General features: G+C 42.1%; 1 protein-coding gene across 17 annotated transcripts in view; it reads right to left on the bottom strand.

The window, feature by feature from the left end:
• SRGAP2 (SLIT-ROBO Rho GTPase activating protein 2) overlaps positions 1 to 26,997 on the bottom strand; it is a 236,038-nt gene that overhangs the window by 78,213 nt on the left and 130,828 nt on the right. For all 17 annotated transcript variants that reach the window (XR_012001782.1, XR_012001783.1, XR_012001784.1 and 14 more), the window contains exon 5: positions 1,007 to 1,069. Coding sequence is in view for 9 of the 17 variants with exons in the window: in XM_025991367.2 (XP_025847152.1) it covers positions 1,007 to 1,069 (63 nt within the window). In the remaining 8 variants the exon portion in view is untranslated. The remainder of the gene's footprint in view (positions 1 to 1,006; positions 1,070 to 26,997) is intronic.

Below are 26,997 nucleotides of genomic sequence, written 5' to 3'. Positions count from 1 at the left end.
GAAGGAAGGGAGGGAGGGAGGAAGGAAGGAAGGAAGAAAGGAAGGAAGGAAGGAAGGAAGGAAGGAAGGAAGGAAGGAAGGAAGGAAGGAAAGAAGTAAAAAGAAAGAAAGCAGAAAGAAAGAAAACACAGTGAATAACCAAGTAAACATAGGAAATCTATTTTGCCTCCAGAACACAATGGGGCAACCCCAGAGAATGACACAAAGGCTGGGCCAGCCCTGCAGAAGAAGGGGGCCCTGAAAGGCTTTAGCTACACAACTGGAATATTCCCCATATGACAACACTAAGTTTCCTGGTGTGAATATGTGTTTTAATTATAATTAACAAACCCTGGCTGGAGAGGACACCACCACTACCTCCTCCTCCCAGCGCATGAAGAAACATGCACCAACCACAGGCATCACATGCCTTAAAGCACCAGCCATTTCAAAACAGATTGTGTTTTCTTCTCCAAACCTGAAGCCTGCCTCTTTACTGAGGTTTGGCCTTTGAAAACCCCAGGGAGTTGATGCCAAGCCCTCTCTGCCTGAATTGGGCCCTTTGATCAGGTGCCTTTCGGATCCTGTGCTTCCTCTAGCGTACCTGCTCTCATCTCAAACCCACAGATCCATCCCAGAACTGATGCGAAACCTTGAACATTAAGTCCTTCCCAGCAGGCATATATAAATGGCGCAAAACAGACTGTGTTCCTTGCCATTAGGTCTGGGGTCCCTGGCTTGCAGCCAATGGGCGTCAGTTGTGCTGATGAAGGCCTGGGCTGGTCTCTGGCGATTATGCCCCAGTGAGGCCAGAGTTAGTCTGCACAACTGAGGAAGGAGCTTATTTTAAGAGTTTTGGCTCATTCAGATTAAGAATGTGAAGAAAAGAAATGGGTGGAGTCACCCCCAATGGGGACCATGCACTGTTAACCTCAGCTCAGTTCTGCTGCTGATGTGACTATGGCCACAAGCTGCCAAATGCTGCTTCCCTCTGCTTGTTAAAGAGCCAGGCACCCATCTGACTTACTGAGTACAGCTCATTCAGGACCTTCATCAAATCATCTTGGAGCTGCTGGCCGACTTCTTTACTCTGCAAGGAAAGAAGAATGAAGGTTAATCGGGGAACAGAAGGAGTAAGTAGGGGGCGACAAAGGCAAGATCTGCATTGGCTCTATAACTAACACAGACTCAATTAAGGCCCATTATTTAATCCAGCAAATCAGATAACCTCTCCAATCAGACCCAATTATGGTCAGATTACTCAAAGAGTTTGAATAAAATGAAATGTGCCCCTTCTATAGCCTTGCTAAGGCAACCGTGTGGAGGGCGAATGAGTGTAAGCTCCGATTTTTTTGGAAGCCTACACTCTGAAGAGCAGGCCTGAAAGCCATATCCTACCTAGTGACTGTTGGGAGGTGGAGTAAGCTTTCTTGGACACTTGCACTTGAGCTTTCTTGAGAATTGTGCAGGAAAGTCAGATGCAAAATAGGATGCCATAGAAAGAAATATATAAACATCTAGGAACTTCAAAGTACCTTACTACGTAGGAACCTCCAAGCAGGAAGGAGGGATAGGTCCTACTTGATTCATTTCTACCACAAACTCCCAGGGCAGTGGAACCCCAATAATGACTGGTTTGGAGATTAGCTAATGTTACCGGATTCTGATAATACATATTAAGGGGTTTCCAACAGGTTAATCTTAAGCAGTGTGGCTCTTGGGTTCTTTGTTGCTACCACCCAGGGCTGGAATCTAACTACACGTACAGAATAGTTGAAATAAAGAAGCAGGAAGGAGAAAAGAGCCATGCCTTCTAAACTGAGTGTTTTAAGCTGAGGTCAAGAGCAGGGGATAAAACTGATTGGCATCACTGGGTCATTGAGAGAGAAAGTCCTCCTTTTATCGTCTGCCAGCTCCTTCTAGTTCTTTCCTACCAATCAGATACCAACAATGCCCTTCTAACAGAAGGTAGAGTACTACCTCTGGCATGGCTCTGCTTCCAGGCAAAGAAAAAGAGAGGTCTTGCACGTCAGAAACATAATCATTTATGATCTTGCTTTATATTCAAGATGTATGACTTTAAAACCATTTTTTTTTACTACCAAAGGAATATATGTTTATTGTAATTAATAAGGAAAAATAAAAGTAATTAATAAGAAAACTGGAAAAAGAAAAAACAAAACAAAAACAAACCCCAAATGCAAGAAAACCATAGGAAACATTCAAAAAGAAAAAGTAACTTTTAATTCTTAACACTAAGAAATCAACACGTTTTTCTTGTCTTTTCTGTGATTTTCATGAAATCAGGGTTGCATTATACACACTGTAACTTATTCAGTTAAACATTTGTGAACAATTACCTCTATATTATTCTAGAACATAATGAAAGATGATATTGATGTAGCTCCAATTCTTGGACATTCACTTTGCTTACAAATTTTTATGACAAAATATGCTGTATTACATTACTTTGTGTATCATCTATGCACACACCTTTCATCATTTTCTCCTAGAAGTCACATTGCTGAGTCAAAGACTATTCATTTATACCATTAAACTGCCCTTGAGAAAAACTGTACCAATGAAAAATACCACCAGAAGCATATAAGCCTGTCACTTCACCTTTTTTTCTCTTGATGATTGGGTATGGTATCCTACTGTGATCTGCAGTTCTGTGACTGTACTGAACCTGAACTTCTTTTTTTACATGTCCCTCAGTCATTTTCATGTCTCTTTAATGCTCTGCCTTTGTTTTATTATGGAATTAATTATGGAATATAACATATGTGTGACCTTTGTTGTGGGAAGGCAGGACTTTTTACACCTGGTAGTGTGGAAATGGGTAAGAGGAGCCCTGAAGGAGCAATCACAAGACTCTCCTATTCCTGGCTCCTCCACCATGAAGAAGATAACTTTGAACAACAAGATTCATCTCTCTGGGCCCCTGTTTTCTTTTCCATAAAATGAAAGTCTAACGCATTCCTAAGGCCCCTCCCTAACCTTGGCCATTCTATTGATTCTTCATGATCTTTTGCCTGTCTTCTTGAGTCCATATTAGATTCAACCACCACCCAGTTCAGTGTACAGCTCGTTGGCTTCACTTCCCAAAGTAGAAGATAATGAGTAAGTTCTCCTTGGGGACTGAGATGTTCTACAAAATGCACAGCTTCGGGGTTATCTTGTCAGTCTTAAATTTACCATTCCCAAACGTCTCTCATTCAATGCCCTTAACCACTGAAAGAAGCCACAAGAGGAAATGCCTTTTATCTAGAATCTAGCGTACCAGCCTCTCTTTCCCATCATGAGGAAAGCTGAGCTCCACTGAAGCAGCAGAGACCCAAGGAGGTGAAGTGAGGCAAAATGACTCACCAGCCAGCCCCAGAGTCAGCAACAAGGCCAGGAAGTGACCATGAGTATCACTTCCAAGCTCCCTGCCCTCCAAATGCCCTGCCCTCCCACCTCCAGGTCAACCCCACTGCCAGCCTCCAGACCTCCCTTACCACCTCCTTGCGTTTAAATGGTGGAGGTTATGGGAGAAAGCTCCCATTCCCCTACCCTGTTGCTTACCCAGGTCTTAAATAACTTAGCTGCAGGAGGAAGGGGGAGGGGAAGAGGGAGGAGAAAAAGCATAACCAATAAAAAAGCAATTAAGCCCAGGCAGATGTTTCCTTTCGTGTACCGATTAGTTGGAAAAGGACCGACTCAACTATTATCCCTGTTTATTTGAACAAGCTGCTGAAGCGATCCTGACTTACGGCTCCCTGTGGCTGAGGGCTGGGCTGGCTGGGCTGGGCACACATGGGGAGCTACCCCAACGAAGGTGGCCCCCAAAGCCCCCAACACATGGGAACAGTTCTACCCCAAGGAGAGAGGCAGGAAATGGCCAAGGCCTCCCTCTCCTCTCACGGATGCTAAAGGGCCACCGGTCTCTATTTCGAGAGACCTTCACTGGGGGCCTCTGGGGGCCAGTGCAGCCCAGCAAGCCAGGAAGGGCTTCCGTGCTGGCGGCCCCGTGCTGGCCGCCCTGTGGAAGGCTTGTGGGAGCTGGGCAGCTACCAGGGGGCCCCACCCAAAGACAAAAGGGACATTTAATCCCGGGGAACAACAAAACCTGATGAGGCTGAGGACATGACAATGAAGTCTGCAGGGCCTTTCCGTTCCCTGTTTAAAAAAAAAAAAAAACAACGCAATGGGTTTCTAGGCAGGGAGAAAAAGAGAATTTACAGAGCCGTCTTTGTGCGCTATCACACAGCCTGCATCTCTTTTCTTTACAATTTCTTGGAAGAGAATGAGTCATCTAAACATTGCAGGAAACCAAATAGAAGTTGAGGGAAAAAATTACTTTGGGCAAAGTTTTTCTCTTAAATGTTTGCATAGTAATCTTTGCCTGGAAAAAAAAAAAGGATGCCTAAATTTAGAATAGAGATGTGGCACAGTTAACAATGCTGGTTCTATGGGATAGGAAGTGCCATGGTGTCTTAGGCAGGGATCTTTTATTTTGAAACTCACTACAACCGTGTGGCTAGTGTGTTTCCCGGGGAGGAGGGCCCCCCTCTGCCTGCTGCTGGGGCGGAGCTGATCCGAGATTGCTACAGCTCCTGCCAGCTGTGCGTTTGCAAAATGGGCAGGGAATCCTCCTTTTCCAACAGAGAACAGCACTGGATGACAGAAATGAAACGCACAGCCTCATTTCCCCAAAACCATAATCTTCCAAAGCCTCCTCCCTCAAAGAAAAGATGTAGCGGTTGACATGCAAGGAAACAAGAGGCCACGTGGTCTGGGCTGCACGACACTGGGCTGGGTACTCTTCTTTGGATGGATCCATCTCCTGAGCTCGCATGGGTTTGTCTATCAGCATTGACCAAAGAACACAGATTATGAAAGGGGTTTAAAATCAGTCCTCATCAGGGAGATTACCTTTTAACTTATCCTCTAGTTATTTTGCTCAGCACTAGTGCGGTGGGTGGGCTGTTGTTTATGGGCTATCTGTACTACAAAGCAGTAGTATTTGACAGGCACAAAATTATCCCGTTTGTATGAAAGGAAAAAGAGAGAAGGCATGCCTCTGCCATGTGGTGAGAGCTAATCTCAGCGCCGTCCCAAGGCTTAGCTTGTCAGCAGGTAGAAACAGTGGGTCATTTAGTTCCCTGCCGATGAGCCTGTGCCAGCTGTTTTCCAAAAAAAGAATCTAATTTTCAAGGGCACGTATCTCCCTCCACCAGTGCTGCCCCCCTCCACCCCCACAGATACTTCTGAGACGAACTGTTTAAAAAATCCAGTTTTAAAATTGAATTTACATTTACAGGTTTCTGAGGAAAGGGATATGAAATCCACATGAAGCTCTGGCAGCAGGAGACTCGCCACCAGATGTACAGTGACAGTTTCAGGGGCACTCATTCACCACCTCAGAGGCCAAGTTTCAGGAGTTGGAGTTTTGCCTTCAATGCTTGTGGTGGGGAGGATAGGGGTACAAAGAGTGGGTGTTTGGCAGCACGGCCAGTGCTGGGGTTGGTGGATGTTATGTCTGGCCTTTCCCCAACGCACCTCAGCTCTTCAAAACAAGTGGCACAGTGTGAAGTTACAGGGTTGCGGGGAGGGGGACGGTGGTGATCCTGCAGGTCAGAGTTCAGAAATGATTTCTAGATTTTCCCCACAGCCACACCACTTGTGTATATGCAGAGGGTCTCTTTCTATTCAGCATGCGCTCATTAAGATACCACGTGATGGCTTCAGGAAGGCTGTGCTCCAGTTACAACTTCATACTCTGGGGAGCCCCAGCTAGTATAAAATACAAATATACTGAATTGCAAGACTTTTATAGAGAGGTAGGCTGGTAACTGCCATGAGAGGGACACTTAAAGTGCTTTTACCTTCAAGACAGGGTAGACCAGGATTTCAAAATGTACTTTTTAAAAACTGCAATCAATTTTCATATTATGGTGTATCTACAACAAAAGTACTCATTAAGCGCAATGCATTCTATTTCCTATTCTTTTTTCTTCTCTTCTTTTTTTTTTATGCTAGTCATAACTCACTAGGTTCATTTTACAACTCATTAATGAGCCATTATGCACAGGTTTAAAAAGACTGGGTATGCTGAAATTGTGGAATTAATAAAGAAAATAGTGGGTTAGGGACTAGAGCCCACCAACTAAGACAGGCATTAAATGACTCGCCCTCTCAAGGTAGCTGATATGTTTGGAAGCAGGTTCAACTCTTAGATCTTGGCAAGGGGGAAATGCTGGATTTTAAGGAGTGAGCAATAGTCTGTGCGCAAATATTTATAGAATGCCTATTATGTGTCAAGCACTTGTGGTTTGACTGGCAACACAGCAGTATACAAAACAGTTTAAAATTTACAAGCCACTGAGAAAGATGGACATTAATCTGGATGTCCAAGCCTATCAGAACACAGCTCTTCTGGTTTCAAAGGCCTTACTAGAATTGGAATTTCTTAAGCTAGTTTTCTATTCAAGATCAATATTTTTTTTCTACCTCAACCAAGAGGATTCTGCACTTTAACCTAACTCCAGAGCAAGTTAAATGGTGAATCTAGCTTGCCAGAAACCGAAATCTGGATTTCAAAAAATCTTGCTATTCTACAGCATATCCTTTTTCTTTGAATTTTCCTTTATAAGTGATAATAGATATTTCAGTTTATAATGACATTGTTTCAGTGACTCCCAGAGTGGGCACATTCTACTTTTAAAGAATCTCTTGAGCTTGTCAGCACCATAAAAACAAAGCTCACCAGTAGCTCCTTCACTCAGAAGTGAAGGGGTGTAGTTACGTGCTCCTGGAGACAAGAGTCATAACTTAAAAGAAAATGTCTGAAACCTGATACACCGTCTGAGGCTCAAAATACCTGGCTCAGAATTCACCTTCTAACACAACTGACTTCTCAATCAGATTCTTGTTTAATGATCTGAATTACTTAGCCTAAACAACAAAACAAACAGATTATAATTTTTAAAGCACTTTCTGTCTCCCATGGTGTCAATCCCTGCTTTGTGCCTGTACAGGGGCTGCGAGGTAGTCAGTTGTTGAGTCAATTAGATAAAATTTCTGTTTCAATTTAAACATCGTGCTTTCATGTAATGACAGAAATAAAACAACAGAGTTGCCTTTACAGCATATAGATCATTAAAAGTGGAAACTCCATCAGAAGGTGCGCACATACACAGGTTACAGTTCACAGATGAGACACAAAAGGTGAAATGACTTTTCCAGGGTCACACAGCTATTCAGCATCCAGTGGAGGCCACAAGCAGTACTGGGAGAGGGTGAAGACACACGTAAGCTCTGGACGGAGCAATAATTGAATCCTGCTTCCACTACCTGATTGCATGACCTCGGGTAAATTATATGACTGCTCTCCGCCTTAGTTTCCACATCTGCAAAATAGGGTGATAATGAGATAATCCACGTAAAGTCCTTAAAACAGAATCTGACACCTAGGATGCTCAATAACCGTTAGGTATCATTCTATTAACACCCACTTGACTGCTCTCCCAGCACACTGTGCTCCTGCTTATGCGCCCTCACAATACATTAATGATCGTGAACTGGGGAAGGTCCCAGAAGCTAACCCCCAGGCAGGATTCCAGCTAAATCTCTGATGGAAGGGTTCTATCAACCCACAGGGAAGAACAATCTTTGCTTTTCCTTATGCCCCCTGCTGCACAATCTAATCTCCTCCTCAGTTTCAGTAAGAACCAAAGTAACAATGACTCCATAAGAAATATGCAGTTTTCCTATGGGGAGACAAAAAAAGTAGGTGTGTAGCACAAAGGAGGGAATTGGGAGTGGAAAAGGGTAGTATAGAAGGAAAATAAGGAGGATAGAATTACCTTCTATCCCTTCAGAAAGATTAAACAGAGAAAATCCTTCTCAACTGCACAACTGGGACTTCGTTCAATTGGGGTCATAAATTAAAGGAACAAAGGTAGGAGCTCCCTATTGCCTAGGTCAGAAAAGTCAAAGACTACCCATTACCAAGTTCTGATTTAATGAAATCCAGGGGCTTTCTCCTCTAGAGCACTTGTTTCTGAAAGCCATTTCCTTAAGGCTTTTCCAGAAGTTCTGCAATGTATGAACAGTCAGACTTAATAACCACAGGAACGCTAGTGGCCCTGGGAGAAAATCCATTCTCTAGCAAGACAGTGATCTCTGTGGATTCAGCTCCGACCTTCCATGGATGCTCACCCTGCTCTGTGACAAGTCACCTGAACCTCTTGCTATGGAAACACATAATTCAGACAAGACTGAGCCCCACTGGACTGGACCAGGGCCAGGGATGGGGCTGGGGGCTGGGAAGAAGCCAAAGGCCCTCTGCTCTCCCAGGACCTTAGATGGCAGAGACTAAAACACAGTGTTGTAACAACTCGAATGTTCCTCTACAGTTGTTCTATCTCTTAGAAGGACCCATTCTAAGACTAAGAAAATAAGCTGAAAGCAAAATCCCTTAAAAGGAAAGAGATAACCAAGTATAAGGCTTCATTTTTTAAATCACTACTGTGACCCTTTTCTTGGCAAATTTCCATCCTTAACTCTTCTGGATAATGATGTTATTAGCAGAATATAATAATGTCTTCAGGCTCTGATCTCTAGCACCAAAGCATTTCTTGAGGTCATACTGAAGATCTCCCAGGCAGGACACTGAAGGCATAGAAATGGTGTCTAGGTAACTGTGGTGCCCTGGGTAGACCAGGACACAGGGGACAAAAGACACAAAGGCAAACAGGCAACATGAGAACACAAATCTCTCAGCAACTGTAAAATGAACACTGGAGAAAAAAACAATCAATGGCTTGGAACTGGGCAAGAAGAAGGGAGGGGTGGGGAGAGCCAGAATGATAAGGTGCTTGCATGCATAGGCCCTCCCACAATAAGGAATTCCAGGAGCTGGGGGATGGGAAGAATGCCTGTGTGGCTCCCAGATGGCCGGGAAAGGCTGGAAGAGCACAAGTTAATAGAGCTCATCTGAAAGTTGGCAGCGTGAACACCGAGAGGAGGGCGGCCTGGTAGGAAGTAAAATAGTCAGCAGCACCCGTCCAGGAAATGCCTGGGGCACTGGGAAAATCGCTGATTAAATACTTTCAGAAAGAGGAACCCAGCAGCAAAGCCAATTCATTGAAGGATCCGTGTAGTTTCAGTACTTTTGGAGTTGCCTGAGAATCCCACTGCCTAGAGAGGAGAAGAGGCTCCAGGGGGCTTCAGCTGTGGGGGGACCATTTTCTTGACACTCCCAGTACCAGGGCTGAACCCCAAAAGTTGCATAAAGCCAGTTCTAGGGCACAAGTAGAGCTCTTTATTGGCAGAAGGACTAGAATGCACTTCCTTGGGGCTGGGGTGGGGACCGGGGTGGGCCAATTCTGTTCAGATACCGAGGTGGCTTGCAGCCCTTTGTCTTGGTCAGCACTCTAGCACACTGCCACTCCCATCCGGCATGGTCCGAGTACACTCACAATCTATACATCCTTGGAAGAGGGCACCTTTCCTCTTGCCAGTACCTCATTCCTGATGAAAAATCATTGAATTATGAGAAGGAAAATGTCCAGGGTTTGAAACTGGCAATTTCCAATCTCTGGCTCTGACTTTGCACCGAAGCGCTTTGATTTTCCTCTTTGATCAGGCTTTATAAATGCTCCAGGCACCCTTGACAAGAATGTGTAGTTGTCTGCAGTTAGGTACTGTGCCCATGTATGTTATTTAGGCAAAGTCTGTTAACTGTTTTTCAACTCTCTCTATCTTTACTCAATTTTTTTTGGTCTAATTGTTTAATCATTCATCAAGGCAGGAGTATTAAATCTCCCAGTGAGGTTGATGATTTGTCTGTTCCTTGTTTTAATTCTGACTTAAGTACTGTAAGGCTGTTATTAAGTATATGCTATTTCCTGGTAACTTTAATCTCCAATTATTATAAAATGTCTCCCTTTATCACTGATAATACTTTTTGAATTTTAAAATCTACTTGGTCTGATCTTACCAAACTCTCTTTTCCCTTTAAATCTTTCTATATGCTTATACTTAAGGCATGTGTCTTCTCTTAATAAGTGACATACGCTTTGGTTTTATTTAAAATCTGTTTGACAAACTACCTTTTAATTTTACACGAGTCAATTTATCCTTGTAATTATTGATACATTTATATCCACCAATCGGCTATATGCCATTCTACCTGTCTACCTGTCTCTATAGCCTCCTTTCCTCTTATTTTTTATCTTCTTTTTCTCTTCCATTTTTAAAAATTCAGTGAAATTTACTCTTTTGGCATATTCTATGTGTTTTGTGAAATCCACCATTATTAAAACACTGCATAGTTCCATCATTCACAAAAAAAAAAAAAAAAAAAAAAAAGCTCTCCTGCTGCCCCTCCATAGTCAAACTCTCTTCAACCCTTTACCCTGGAAGCCACTGCTGTGTTCCAATGACCCAACAGTTTTGCCTTTACCAGAATTATTTTTACCTTCTTTGGGGCCATTTCTTATTAATTGAGTTTCATGCTCTTTTAGATTGGTACAGTGATATTTCTCTATTAGTGACCCTACCTAAATAAACTATAATATATATCCTTGACTTGCCAAAGTCTAATATAAATTAACTCTTACCACTTTTTGCACAATCCTATTAAACCAATTTCCCCACCCCTACATAGGAATAGACTCTATTGTTGCCATTTAATTTTTTATGTGCTTAAAACCTCACATGGAATTATTATTTTTCAAATAGTCAATCATTTAGGTGTACACTATTTCTTCTCCTGTATCTCAAGGCTTCTATCTGGGATTACCTTCTTTCTGCATTAAGAATATCATTTAGTATTTCTTTTAGAGCAGGGCTGCTGGTGATAAATTCTCCTAGTTTTTTCTTGCCTGAAAAAGTCTAGTTCATGTGTATTTTATTTTATTTTATTTATTTATTTTTTAAATTTTTATTTATTTATGATAGTCACAGAGAGAGAGAGAGAGAGGCAGAGACACAAGCAGAGGGAGAAGCAGGCTCCATGCACCGGGAGCCCGATGTGGGATTCGATCCTCGGTCTCCAGGATCACGCCCTTGGGCCAAAGGCAGGCGCCAAACCACTGTGCCACCCAGGGATCCCAGTTCATCTGTATTTTAAAAGATATCTCTTTCAGCTTTTCATTCCACTGTCTCTTGTCTTCCACTACTTCTGCTGCGAGCTCAGCTATCAATCTTGCTGTTATTCCTTTGAAGGTAATATGCCTTCTCTCTCTCTCTAAATCTTTTAAGGATTTAGATTCTCGCTGTCATGGTTTCCAACAATTTCCCTATAATGTGCCTACATGTTATTTTCTTTGTTTATCCTACATGAGGTTCATAATGCATCTTCAACCAGCAACTTGAGATCTTTCTCTAGTTTGGGACTAATCGCCACCATTATCTCTTCAAATATTGTTTCTACCCATTCTCTCTATTCCCTTCTTCTGGAACTTCATGTGTATGCATGTTAGGCCCCTTCACCATATCCCATAAGTCTTCTATGCTCTTTTTTTCTATTTGCCATCCTTTTACCTAAGTTTCAGTAGGTAAATTTTTTCTGACCTACCTTTCAGTTCATTAATTCTTTATGCTTTGGCTAATTCTCTATTCTTTGACTAATCTGTTCAATCCAGACACTGAGCTCTTTATTTTACTGTATGTTTTCAGTATTAAAATTTCTGCTTCAGTCTTCCTTTTTTTTTAATACAGATAAAATTCACACACCATACAGTTCATCATTTTAAAGTGCAAAATTAAAAAAGAAATAAGATGTACAATTCAGTGGTTTTTAGTATATTCACAATATACTAAAGGTTGTGCAATAATCACCGTTATCTAGTTCCATAACATTTCATTACCCCAAAAAGAAACCTCATACCTGTTAGTATGCACTCCCACCATCACCACCCACTTCCCCCAGCTCTGGGTAACCACTAATCTCCTTTCTGTCTCTGTGGGTTTGTCCACTTTGGATATTTCCTATCCATGGAATCATTTAATATGTGGCTTTTTTCACCTAGCATATTGTTTTCAAGGTTCATCTGTGCCATATCAGAATTTACCTCCTTTTTGTGGCTAAGGAATATCCCATTGAATGGATATGTCACATTTTTTTAAACACATTAATCAGCTGGTGAATATTTGGATTGTTTCTATTTGGAGGTTATTATGAATAATGCCACTATGAACATTCATGTACAAGTTTTTCTGTGAGCCTGTTTTTAATCCTCTTGGGTATATATATGTAGGAAAATGTAATTGCTGGGTCATAGGGTAACTCTACGTTTATGTTTTTGCATAAGTTTTGCTTACATTTTTGAGGAACTGCCAAATTGTTTTCACAGCATCTGCACCATTTTACAATCCCACCAGCAATGTATGAGGGTTCCAATGTTTCAACATCCTTGCCAACACTTGTTCTTTTCTTATTTTTCTTTAATTATAGCCATCCCAGTGGGTATGAAATGGTATTTCATTGTGGTTTTGATTTGCAGTTCCCTAATGATGAACAGTGTTGATCATCTTTTCATGTGCTTGTTGGCCATTCGTATACCTTCTTTGGAGAAATGTCTATGCAAGCCTTTCTTGTTTTGCAAAATTGGGTTGTCTTCTTGTTACTGAGTTGTAAGAATTTCTTATGTATTCTGAATACTAGATCCTTATCAGATATATGATTTGAAAATATTTTCTCTGAGTCTACAGGTTATCTTTTTAATCCTTTTGATAATGTCTTTTGAAGCACAGAAGTTTATAATTTTGATGAAGTTCAATTTATGTATCCTTTTCTATTATTGCTCGTGTTTGTCATATCTAAGAAAAGTTACCTAACCCACCAAGGTCACAAAGATTTATGCCTGTTTTCTGCTTTGGTGTCATATCTAAGAAATACTACCTAATCCAAGGTCAAAGATTTATACCTGTTTTCTTCCAATAGTTTAAGCTCTTATGTGTACTTGTTTCATCCATTTTAAGTTGTTTCTTCCTTTTTTTTAAGATTTTATTTATTTGTTCATGAAAGACACACACACACACACACACACACACAGAGAGAGAGAGAGAGAGAGAGAGAGAGAGAGAGAGAGAGGCACAGACACAGGCAGAGGGAGAAGCAGGCTCCATGTAGGGAGCCTGATGTGGGACTCGGTCCCAGGTCTCCAGGATCACGCCCTGGGCTGAAGGCGGCGCTAAACCACTGAGCCACTAGGGCTGCCCAGTTTCTTCTTTATAATGTCCAATTTTTTGTTATTATTTTATTTCATAACTGTATTAAAGAGAGTTAAAGTTTGTCTGATAACCATTATATGGATCTCCTGTGGGTATGTTGCTTTTCTTACAAGCACGACTCACACAAAATGATGAGTGGGAACTATTAGGCCTAAGATGATAGTATCTTCCACTAGAGAGGATTTAAATTTGCTTCTAGCCACTACTATCCTAGATCACCTTAATCCAATTAGAGATTATGATAATTTGAAGCCAGGCTTCATTCCTGTGAGACTGCTAAAGTCTATTTCTGGTTCATCCTTCCTTCTAAGCTGTATCCCTCTGGGGTTGGTCCTAAAAGCCTGGAGAAGTTTACCAGGGCTCCCCCTCCTTGGCCTTGTATTCCAGTTTTTGTCCTGTTAGCCCCACAAGGCTACTAAAAGCTCTGCTTGGCTTCTTGGCTCTCAGTGATTTTTTTCTAGAATAGTAGATGCCTCCTGGGGAAAAACAGCTCCAAAGGAGCAGAAGGTTGGTCTACATTACCTAAGCTGCCTTTTCTAGAAGTTCAGCCCAAAGTCTAAACTTTGAAGACATAGATGATTTTATGTTTATGTGTAGCCCTCACCAGGTCCAGTGCAATACTGGATACCTAACAAGTAATGAAATATGCTTTGTATAAAAGAGTGAATGGGTAGGGGGTGAAAGTGAAGGCTTACCACATTTATGTTTTAAAGTTATTCATTTCCCAGGACATGGTGACCAAAATATTCTGGTAAAATAAAAAAGAAGCAAATCTGAGGTTTTAAATACAGTTCCTCATTACTTCCTTAGGGGCTTTTCAAAAACCACAGTCCAAAGGGCAGGAGGGGGCTGAATCTACCTCACATAAAAGGCATCTATGAAATTAGCTGTAGTGATTCAGAATCCAGATTCAAATCTCAGGCATTCTCTGGTGACTCAGAGTCCACAAAATGGAGGAACTTCACATGACGTTCTAAAAATGAAGACATACAATGGACCATTTGGGGATCCAAGGATGGTTTGGCCATCTATTTCCTGGGACATAAGAGAAGATGTCAGCTTCCCCAGCTATCCCAAATTCCTTAGCACCAAACTGGCCTTTTCTATGTGACACCAGCATAAAATCAGCTAGAAGTAATCATCGACTTCTCATCCTCTCTCCAAGAAGTGGCCATGAGCTGTTGACTTCTCCTTCATGACACGTCTGACATCTGTCCTCTTTTCATCCCTCCTGGCACCGCTAGCAGGCTGCAGGCCTTGATTCCCTTGCCCCCAGATTAGAGGCCCCATCTTTCTGAACAACAGCTCCATGACATCATTCTCCTAGCAATAAACCTTCCACGGTTCCCAAATGCTCTCCAGAGAATCAAGTTTAAACTCCTTGGTTGGGCATTAGGGGCTCTTTTCAGCTTTGTTTCAACTACTCGCCTCATAAATACTCTGATTCAGCCAAACTACTGTACCCACCACCCTCTGAAGAGTCCCCACTCATTCCTGTGCTCTTTCGTCCCGGAGCCAGTCACTTCTATGTGGAAAGGCCCTTCCACCCTGCTCCCCCAACACTCGCAAATACCTTCCTTTTCCAGGTCTAATTATGAAATCATTTTCATTCACTAAAAACCCAGCCCAAATGTCACTTCTCTGCATTCTGTATGGAAAGGATATAGGATTACGCCTGTCATAGGGTAAATCTTCAATACATATTTTTTTAAAAAGCGAGTGCTGGGGCACCTGGGTGGCTCAGTGGTTGTGTCTCAGTGTCTGCCTCAGTGGTTGTGGCTAGGGTCTACCTTTGGCTCAGGTCATGATCCTGGGGTCCTGGGATCTAGTCCTGTATCAGGCTCCCTGTAGGGAGCCTGCTTCTCCCCTCTGCCTATGTCTCTGCCTCTCTCTGTGTCTCTCATGAATAAATAAATAATAAATTGGAAAAAAAAGGTGAGTGTCTGTGGTTGCAGGGGAGGAAGGATGTAATTTTCAATCACAACGATATGGAAAGTAAATCCCAACTTTCTTTTTTCAATTAAATTGTGCCCTACCTTACACTATATATAAAAACTGGCTTCATGGGGATGGCTTTAGACCACAGTGTGAAAGATAAAACTATGACTTTTAGAAGATAATGCAATGGAATATCTTCAAGACCTCAGGTTATAAAAGGCTTTCTTCGACATGACAGAAAAAGCACTAACCATAAAAGAAAATGGGTGCAACCACACTGAAATTAAGAGCTTTTACTAGTCAATAGAAAATACTAAAAAAAAAAAAAAAAGACAGGTCACAGTGTAGGAGAATATATGTCTAATACATATAATCAGTAAAATGACTAATATTCAGGATAGGTAGTTCACGAGAGAATATATCTACGTGGTCAGTAAAAATATGGAAAGGACCTCCGACTCATTAGTAATCAGAAAAATGCAAACTAAAACCAATATGACAATAGCTAACATTAAAACAGGTCAAAACAAAATGAGAGCTAAAATTAAAAATTTTATCATACTAAACATTGGCAAGAATATAGAAAAATGAACTTTCATACATTGTTGGTGGGGGTGAAAATGACTAGTAACATTTTGGAAAATACTTTAGCATTACATAGTAAAGAAGGAGATATGTGTATTTTTTCACCCAGCAATTCCACTACTAGGCATTTCCCCTAGAAATCTGGTCATGTGTACATGGATATGCACATATGAGAATGTTCACAGGGGCATAGTTTGCATTAGTCCCACATCAAAACAACCCAAATGCCCACTGATAACAAAATGAGCATTGATAAGTAAATTGTGGTGAATTCATAAATGGGGCTCTATAGCGATGAAAAGAAACAAGGTAAAGCATGGGTGGAACTCACAAACCGTGGCAAACAAAAGAAGCAAGATGCAAAATTAAACTACACTGTGTAGAGGTGAATAACTAAAAGATGTAATTTAAGAAAAGAAAGGGAGTGGTGCCCAGATGGCCCAGTCGGTTGAGGGGCCACCTCTTGATTTCAGCTCAGGTCATGATCTTGGGGTTCTAGGACTAAGCCCCCTGAATTGGGCTCTGTGCTCAGTGGGGAGGCTGCTTGAGGATTCTCCCTCTCTCTCTGCCCCCCTTACCCTACTCACACTCGCTTCTCCCTCTCCCCCCCCCCAAATAAATAAATAAATCTTGGGGGGGGGGTGGAAAGCACAAAAAGGCAAGGGAATAATTATCACAAAATTAGGACAGCGTTGGAAACAGAGTTGTGACTACAAGGAACATAGCAGGGACTTCTGAGGTGCTGATAAGGTTCTAGTACCTTCTTGTGTGGCTAGTTACTTGTGTGCTTGCTTTAGAGTCACTCATTTATTGTACACAGATATTTTACACACTTTTCAAGTTTTAAAAACTGAAAAAAAGAAAGTTGCATGATGGATGAGTGGTATCTATCATAAATGCGGAAAGAGGGTTTTTGCTGGTTGACACTGGTTCACAGGTCATGAACAACCACGCTGGACATAAACTCTCCCTCTAACAACTGTACTCTATTCTCTGGCAATTATTATCTGTGGAACACTATCTCTTATTTACAGGACATGTATCATATCTACATGATCTTGATTAGAGCTATTTATGCAAATGTCTTCTCCCCTTTCAATTATAACATAAGCTTCTGAAGGACCTGGACTACATCTTTACAACCAGTAATTAATAAAAATAATAACTGTCGCTTACATTTACCTGATGGCTTATTGTGCACTAGTCATTTATAGGCATAATCCTATTTAATCTTAGTAATAACTCAAGATATTATTCTCTCTATTTTGTGGATGCTCCAGCTTAGAGAAGTAAAGCAATCTGTCTATGGAACAGCTATTAAGTGCAAGAGTTAAGGATGCCTGGGTTAAGCATCAGACTCTTGGCTTCAGCTTGGTTTGTTATCTTAGGGTCATGAGATTGAGCCCTGCATTGGGCTCCCTGCTCAGTGCAGACTCTGCTTGAGATTCTTTTTGCCCTTCCCACTCATGTTCTCTCTCTCTAATAAATAAATAAATCTTTAAAAAAAAATTACAAGAGTTAGAATTTGAACTCGGAATATTCCTAGTCTGTCACATTTGTAGCCTCTTCCTCTAGTCCAAGGCCTTCCATGCAGGAAGCCCCTAATAATTATTTCTTGGGTGGAAACGAGAGAATGAAAGGCCAACAACTTTCACAGCAAGAAAGAGAGGCAGAATACAAAACAATAGTCTCGATGAATCAGTTTTTAAATCCTCAGGTCTATACTGCTGTAAAGGCGAGGATTCCATCTATTGAAAAGAGAATCATGTATACAGAGCTGTAGAAACGAGCTGCTAGGATATTCTGGTGAGAGGGAGTGAATCCAAAACTTAATTAGCTCTTAAATCCATTTTGCTGTATTTGGATGGTTGGCAGTTCAAAGGGCAAATGGCAAACGCATGTCTCATGTCTCACGGTGCAGATGAAAGGGAGCCAGAGGTTACCGACCACTGCTTCACCACTGACGTGGTGGCCAGGGTGGAAGCCTTCAACAGTCTGTCTGTTCTTCACTTTGGTCTTAGGACTTCAGGATGAATGGGATGAGGACAGTGGTAAATGACAAGAGTGAGCACTGTTCTGGGGGGCACTGTCCTACAAAAGTTCAGGCACCAATCTTCTTGGGGAGCCCCAAGGAAGGCAGTGGAAATAGGCATAAAGCAAAGCGTGCTTTCAGGAGTTCCCTTAGTGCCTAGTGGAGAAGTGAGAAGCAGAGGGAAGGGAAAGGAAGGCATTTTTTGATCCAAACCAATAACAAGAAGCACGATCAAAGCATCGCTTGCCATTTGTTATCGAAAAAAAAGCAACAGCAGCCCTTCCTGCATTCCTGCCTTTCTATGCTGGGCTGCCCTCTCCACTTGGGGATGGAGAGTGTGGCTGTAGGCTGGCCTCTCCCCTTGATTATCCCCAGCCCCCAACTCCTGGGGACAATTGAGCTGTGTCTCTGGCATGTGTGGAACTGCAGGTCATGGCCATATTTAACGAGAACATTCATTCTCCACAGGCACTACGGGGCTCCTCAAAACGCCCTTTGTGTCACTGTGCCTTTCTCTCCACGGCACCCCCCCCCCCCCCCCCCCCCGCCCCACACATACTAATTTAATCAAGATGTCCTAGTCGTAGATGGTGGACTCGTCAGTTCCGCATTCTTCCCGGCAGTAAGGCTTTGAAGCAAAATATGTAGGGCCGAAGACAGCAGGTTGAGGAGATGGGGTCAGGTCTCCAAGCCAGAGCATGTCAACTTTTTGTGCAAACCCAATGCATAAAGGGTACACTAAGTTTGTGATATATTCTTACTGTTTTTCTTTAAACATTCTGAAGAGGCTGAGAAACGTTTTCTTAGGCAAGTGCACAAACATTCAGAAGCAAAGGAGGAGAAAAGCAAAGAAAAAGAGAAAAAAGAAAAAGAAAAAAATTTATTCAACAGCTCTAAGTCAGGGCTGTTTCTAGAATATAGAACTAGAAGAGAGCTTGATATCACAATTACGCTTGCTCTTTCTGTCCAATCTCCCTTCCACTCACCATGGTTTTTAAAATCTGAAAACTTTGTCCTATCTGAGAACCAGATTTTAATGCAGATTTGCTTCTCTGGCCACAGCCAATCTCCAGAGAATCTCAAAATTGTGGTAGGGAGTTAAAGCAATAAGAAAAATAAACAAAGAAACCATCTGGAGCCTGGGTCCCCACCCAGGTTACCTGATTCCCAGTCTCATTCTTTCCCTATGCTGTGGTGTCTCCCAAAGAGAGCCTCACTGCTCATTGCCACTTTCTGAGTTGATTTGCAAATGCCCAGCTGAACCTCTGATGCCCAAGTCTTGTGGTCTAAGAGTCAAATCTATTCAAGGAAGGCATGAGGCAGGGGATCTCAGGCAACCTAGCTGAGAACTGATTAGAACACATGTTGAAATTTCTCTTGTCAACCACAGATCCATTTTGCCATGACCTCCTGCCTAGGACATCTAACCCATTCCCTCCATTATCTGCTTGCCAGTTTAATCAGCTCACATCACTGTGGACAGAAATGTAGTCAAAGAGCTATTGTTTCATGACCCATAAGGGGGTTTGCAGAAACCTAGCAAGCAGGACTCCAGACTACAAGAGAAGTGTATCCTTCATAGCTTTTGGAGCAAAAAGAATCTTGTGCTCTCTTCCTGCCTGGCTCAAGTAGGCAACTGGCCTGGGGTCAGGACAACCCTGAATGCTTAGGCTAATCCCAGGGTTCCTGTGTAATTTTACAAACCCAAGTAAGCTCCTAGTCAAAAAACTGAAAGCTTTCAGCTCCCTTGCAAAACTGTCCTCAAAAAGTTCACCACCCCCTAGCAAAGAAGCATCTCTCCTCTGCAGCTTCTTAAGGTAAGAACTGGCTCTCTGCCCTGTTCCCCTCCCTCTTTTGGCTAACCTGCCAAAATTTTCTCTTTTCTGGAAAAGCCGATTAAAAAAAAAAAAGTTTCCCTGATCCTGTCAAATCCTGAGACTACGGCCTACGGCTGTAGGTTTTCCATGAGGGCAGAGAACAGTTATTAATCAGTACTTGCTAAAATGAACTGAATCAGCAGGGAGCAGCACCATGATGCCTTATTTCATCCAGGTCAAAGCTGCACAAGGTGTGAGTCTGGGACCTGGCCTAACCGAGATACCGGATTACATCTCAGAGGCCAGGAACATACAGCTGGAAGACTCTTTGTCTGCAATGGGAAGGCCTGGTTTCCTACCTAAGAGACATCTGATCCGGAGAGCCAGAGGCTAGCTTTCCTCCAGGGCTGGTGGGAGAATGAGGCAGAACTCAGCGTAGCCCCGAGCTATGTGGTGTCAGGCCAGAGGCAACAGGCTGACATCAGGTCCTTACATCTAACCTGGGGAGGAAACCCATCCTGTGTGTCAGAAATCATCTGCTCTGATTACAACACCCTTTTTCATCTTCCTGGCCCAGGAGAGGATATGCACTGATAACTTTAATAATGCCAGCAGGTACAATTAATTTCCTTTCCTGCTCTTCATAAACTGTTATGTGAAGGGGACTGGAAGGACAAAATTAAACCCCACTGGAGCAGCAGCCTGAAGCCCTGAAACAGGCAGACTGCTCAGAACTCGGCATGGCCAACCTCACCCTGTGTTTCAGCACAGGGACCAATGCTAACCCTCAGAGTGCTTGAGAGACCTCTGTGGCCTTGAGGGCAAGGCTAATTCTTTTGTGGTTGGGTAACAGTGACTACAGAATTAAATTAAATTAAATTTAAAAGCCCAGGCAGGATTTGATTGGAGTCCAACGGACATACTAATTAAGCAAGATTTAATCAAAGTGATACGGACATATTTTACGCTGTTTCAAAGAGGAATATCTATTTTATTGGTCAATGTGTTCTGCATCTAATATATCCCTAATGCAAAGTTTTTTATGACTCTATGAAGGGTTTTCTGAACTAAAAACTTGCTAAAATCAACCGGAAAAAGATTTCTTGACTTATGCAACATTTCTCACCCTAAACAGTTCCATAGCCTTTGCCATTGTCATCCTCACACCATTTCTAGAAGAATAAGCCGGCAAAAAGGATGCTTTCTCATTCCATTTGCAAACAGGCCCACAGAGGTCTGGGAAGGCCAAATTCTTGAATAAGGCTCACGAGAAGGTAACACTAGAGTTGGAAGAGATCTTTTGTTTGAACTCCCTATTTCAGCTTCATACTGTTGTATTCCTTCTCCCCATTAGTGGAAAGGATAAGAAAAATGCCTAAAATTGGGATGTCTGGGTGGCTCAGTGGTTGAGCATCTGCCTTCAGCTCAGCGCATGATCCTGGGGTCCTGGGATTGAGTCCCACATCAGGGTCCCTGCATGAAGCCTGCTTCTCCCTCTGCCTATGTCTCTGCCTCTCTCTTTGTCTCTCATAAATAAATAAATAAATAAATAAATAAATAAATAAATAAAATCTGAAAGAAAGAAAAAAAGAAAGAAAGAAAGAAAGAAAGAAAGAAAGAAAGAAAGAAAGAAAGAAAGAAAGAAATGCCTAAAAGCTCCCCTGAGGATACCACAGTTCCCTAAGGTTCATTCCAAAACCCAAGCCCAGTGGCATCTGCTCAGATCCCTTCCTTCCTCACTGCTTCCAAGTACCCACCACAGAGAGGCCTCTTCTCACATGGGTTCTATGAACCATGTTACTCATTTTCTTTGGCTTATTTAATTTGCTTATCTCTCCTCAGTTCTTTCACTAGGCCTCTTCACTTCCAGGGCTCAGCTATCAGTTTAATACATGGTCAATGTTCAGATCTCCTTTCCAACTGTAATCCTCACTACATGTTTGCTGTGCCATGTGTGACTCTGAGCTGAGGAAGACTGGGGTCATTTCCTGGAGACAGCACTGGCCGGAGGTTAGTAGACCTGGTCGCCTTGCCCCCAGCTCTGCTACTACTAGCCAGGGTGACCTAACGCAAGTCACTGCTTGCTGGCACTTCAATTCTTCACTAATCGCAGGGCAGGACTAGAATCAGTGGCTCTTTCACATACTTTCCCCAATAAATGGCAAACTCCAACTTCTGATGGCTCAGATCAAAATGCCTGCAGTCATCTCTGACACTTCTTTTTATCACAGGCACATTCAATTCAGCACAGTCCTTCTGGCTCCATCTTCAGAACACATCCCAGAATCTGACCACTTGTCGCAATCTCCATGCCCACCACTCTGTTCCAATCCGCCATCATCTCCTGCCTGAGTTTACAGAAGCCTCCTGAATTGCTTTTCTATTCTGCACTCACCTTGTTCCTCCTTCAGTCTTAACACAGAAGCCAGAATAATCCTACTGAAACAGGAATCAGATTATACCATTCCTTTTTGTTCCAAATCCTCGCATGCCTCTCTAGTGGCCTCCAAGGCCCTTCCTGACGCAGCTTGTCTCCATCCCCCAACCATGTCTACCGCTCTGCCTCCTCCTTCCTATGCACAAGGCCTGGCTGCTTCTCTGCACACTCCCATTGCAGGGCCTTAGACATGCTGTCTCCTCTGCCCGAAAGACCCTCCTCAGAGGCAAAAGCCCTAACTGCCTTTAAGAAGCAATTCAAATGCCGATTTATCAGTAAGGCCTTCCCTGACCACCCTCCATAAAATACCAATAGCCCCAGCACAGCCATATTCCTTCCCCTGCTTTATTATATCATTACCTAGCATCTTATACATTCACAAGTTCATCTGTATATTGTGTTTTTCTCCTACTAGAGCATAGGCAGCCAGACACTTTTCCTGTTGTTATCTGCTGTATTACAGTGCCTACCACTATGTCTGGAACACAGGAGGCACACTGTAAATATTTGTTGAATGACTCAATGAACTGTGATTCCTTTCTAGCATTTACCTCCTCCCACCTCATGTCAGGTCACTCATACTCCCATCTATAATTTCTTTGCTGTGTCTTTTTGTAAGTCCTGTCCTTTCAGTTCCCACTGCCATGATCCAAGAACTGGCTTCTATTATCCCCCTGAGTTACTGTAGTAGGCTCCCAGATAGTTTCTTCCATCCTAAAGCCACCAATGTCACTGCAGATCATGGCTTTCAGTATTTCATTGCCCTACTTAAAATGAAGAATGGCTTTCTTTGACCTGTGGCTGGGATGCCTAGAGCTGGCCTTCAAAGAGCTCAGGGTCTAAGCTCATCTCACCTACTTCTCTCGCTGCTGGCCAACAGGAAGCTTCTGCTGCTATGTTACAGGGAACAACATCTCTAATAGGGGCAAAGAGGTAGGAGAGGAAGTCAGCACCAAATATGGAAATATTCAAAAGATATTTCTGTAAGATAAGAAACAGATGAATAATTAAGACTCCTGGCAGCAGGTGATTAAAAGAACATCAGCCCAACTCTTTCCCTTCTAAGAAGCTTGCCTGATCACCTCTCATGAATCTGTTCCTTTTCCAAGCTCCTACAGACAACTCGTTATCTGCACCACTCCTTAAATGGATGTCTTAAGTTATAACCTGTTTTGAGAGCCTCTGGCCGCCCATCCAGCTGAAATACACACACACACACACACACACACACACACACACACTCCAAGATCTTGAACCATGTTTTAAGTTTGCCTTGCAGTATGTTTAGAGCGGCAAGCTGAATATTGAGCAATTATAGGCAATCAAATAGTAGTGATTAAATTGAACTGAATGAACTGGTAGTGGTACTTGTGCTTTTGGATTTAAATAAAGCAATGTTCTTTTCTTTTAAGGTCCCTGAAAGAAGAGTCAGGTGGGCTATGTCATTTTCCTGCCTGAGACCTCAAAGGCTCAGAAAGGCCACTGACTCAGAGAAAGCGCAAAAAGAGAAGGCTTTTTTTTCTACTCTCCACCCTCAAAATGAACATCAAAAGGAAAACAAGGTCATGGGAAGAGGCAAGGCAGGAAGAGATGCGATGCTTATGTGGGCAGAAGGCTTGGATTATCTTGGCTTTGGAGAGGAGATGATTAAAGCTACAGAATGGGTCTCCCAGTTCGCCCTCTTTCTTTCCTCTCTACCCTGTATGAGAGCACACCGAGGAAAAAGATTAGCTTAGAGAAGCAAAGACCACCCTAGCAGGGAGAAGGCACAGGGGCATACTCTCCTCTGAGAAGAATCGAGCTCCACAGAGCACTTTCTTTTCTTTTCCTTGACTTTAATCGAGGAATAATTGGCAAATAGGGGTGGACACATTGAAAGTGTACAACGTGATGATCTGATATACATACACATTGTGGAATGATTGCCAAGGTCAAAATAAGTAACACATCCATCACCTCCCATTGTCAGCTCTTTGATTGTGTGTGCATGTGTGGTAAGACTGCTGAAGATCTACTCTCTGCATCTTTCAAGTGTGGTTTACTGTGTCATTAACTATATGCTGTGCATTAGATCCTCAGAATTTATTCTTACAGCTAAAACTCCATGCCCTTTGACCTATGTCACCCCATTACCCCTCTCCCAGCCCCTGGGAACCACCATTCTATTTTGTTTCTATGAAATTGGATTTTCAAAAAATTCTACATATAAGTAAATCTCTGTCTGGCTTATTTCACTTAGGATAATGCCTTTCAGATTTGTCCATGTTGTCACAAATGGCAGGATTTCCTTTTTTTTTTTTAATGACTGAATAATATTCCATTTTACACACACACACATACACACACACACATCACAGTTGCCTTACACATTCATCTGTCAAAAGACATTTAGGTTGTCTCCATATCTTGGCTATTGTAAATAACACTGCAGTGAACACGAGGGTGCAGATATCTTTTCAGATACTGATTTCAATTCCTTCAGATATATACACAAGAAAGGAAGTGCTGGATCATATAGTAGCTCAATTTATAATTTTCTGAGGAACTGCCATACTGTTTTCTGCAGTGGTTGCATCAATTTACATTCACACCAACAGTGTATAAGGGTTTCCTTCCATCCATGTCCTCACGAACATTTGTTATCTCTTGTCTTTTTGACAACGGCAAAGCCCTTTCTTCCCAGGCTTTACTGATTCCTCTGACATTCTGGGCAGGCAAAGTAAGGATATGAGCAATTTTCTGCAGTGTAAAGATGAGGAAACTGAAACCCAGCAGTGTAAAGATGAGGAAACTGAAACCCAGCACAGCATAAGTACTCCATTGAGCCAGCCAGGGCCGAGGCTCAGACACAGCTCTGAGGTCTAGATTCCCAGCTGAGCTCAGAGACAATGAGGAAGATATAAGAGGAAGACAAAGGGAAAGAAGAAGAGGGGGAAACCCTCTCTCCTTTACTCATATCAGAAGTAGGGTATTTCCAAATGAGAGCACAGGCAACCTAGTCATTCTAAAAACAAGTAGTTTCCAAGAAGATACCAATGAGATACTGGACCGCTCCTGGATGTACCAGAACTCAGTCCCAGTAGAGTAAAAATCATACAGCCAAAGAATCATAAGTAATATATGAATAACCTATGGAATAGCCAGAGAATAGAATGCTGTATAGTCATCAAAAACAATGTTTTTAAAGAAGGCGCAATGACACAGACAAAATACTCACTTAAAATGTTAAGTGAAAAAATTACACAAAACTTAATATACAATCCTAATTTTCTAAAGAAAAATACACAGAGAAAAAAATATTAGAATAATTGATTCCCAGTAATCATTATTTTCTTTTTATTATTTTTGTTCCCCTGCAATATCTTTTTTTTTTTAATTTTATTTATTTATTCATGAGAGACACAGAGAGAGAGGCGAGACATACACAGAGGAAGAAGTAGGCTCCCTGTGGGGAGCCTGATGCAGAATTCCATCTCAGGACTCCAGGATCACGACCTGAACTAAAGGCTCAACTACTGAGCCATTCAGGCATCCCTATTTCCCTGCAATAACTTGAAAAATACATATTAATTACTTTGACAATTGAAAAAAAACTAAGCGGGGCACTTGGGTGTGTGCAATCAGTTAAGCATTGGACTCTTGATTTCATCTTATAAGATCGAGCCCTGCATCTGGCTCTGCACTCAACAGGAAGTCTGCTTGAGATTTTCTCTCCCTCTCCTTTCTCTAAAAAATAAATAAACAAAATCTTTTTTTAAAAGAAGAAAGAAAACTAAGCTACAGGGTTTCCTGTCTGCCTCAAAATCAAAGGAAACATAAAATAAAAATTGTTATTTTTGTTGTTACTTCTCAGTCCTTTCCCTAGGCCTTAACCATAACTTCTTAGCTCAACAAGAGGATGATTCTGAGAGCTCTTGAGACAGTGAGGAAGGATGCACCCAGGTTCCTATCATCTCTTAAGGATAAGAATTGTGCAGACAATTAAAATTAACCTGAGATTGGAAGTTTTATGTTGAGTCAATATTAGGAAAAACTGGATATAGACCCAAATGGTTTCTGAAGCACAGAGTAAAAGGTAGGTGTGTGTGTGTGTGTGTGTGTGTGATGGGGAGGACCCTCACAGCTAGGCTTAAAAGCAAAGAAAGGTAGGCTCAGGTAGAAAAACCAAGAGATCAGGAAAAAAATCCACTATTGTACTGAAAGAAGAAAATGGAATGGAAAAACTAAAGATGTTATCTCAAAAGAAAGAGAATTCATTTTCCTCCCCATTTTACACAAAAATCATGCTCAGACAAGCAGGGAGAAATTCAAAGGGAAACTCTTGACAGAGATACATAGGAAAATAAAAAAAAAGTCAGTACTGCAAGAGGGGAGGCTGAAATCAAAGATGCTTCTCTCTCTCTCCCCAGACAAGCTGGGCAAAAAGCAGAATCAGAATAGCATGACGGAATACGGCTGCAGAATGCACGAGCCCTTAATTCCTTACACACCCTGGCCCTTCAGCTGACCAATACAATCACTGCCACCTTGCTACCTGTGAGTCAGCAGAGCATGGTGATGTGAAGAGATGATTCAGGGGCAGTAGGCTGCCTAGACATGGATCCCAATTCTGCCCCTAACCAATTCCATAACCTTGAGTCAACTGCTTAACCCCTCTCCCCATGTGCTATGGAGAAGATGAAACCATCCTGAAGGGTTGTTGTGATGATTAAATAGGTTAATACCTATAAAGTACTTAGCATAGTCCCTGGGCATGCGTAGCTCTCATTTAGTATTAGTTATAATTACTATTATTTTTATTATTGCTGTAACTCTTATAATAAAAACTTGGTACCTAGTCAGCTCCCACACCATTAGTGGGATTTCTCCTGGGAGTACTAAGTTTCAATAAACTGTTTATTTCTATAGTACCTGATGAGTTCTATTAATAATCCTTCCCTTTTCTCAGAGAGGCATCTTGCAGTCAAGTATAAGAGGTACAG

Source organism: Vulpes vulpes, chromosome 5 (genome assembly GCF_048418805.1).
Source record: "Vulpes vulpes isolate BD-2025 chromosome 5, VulVul3, whole genome shotgun sequence".
Classification (NCBI taxonomy): Eukaryota; Metazoa; Chordata; class Mammalia; order Carnivora; family Canidae; genus Vulpes; species Vulpes vulpes.
This window is presented reverse-complemented; position numbering and strand designations above follow the sequence as displayed.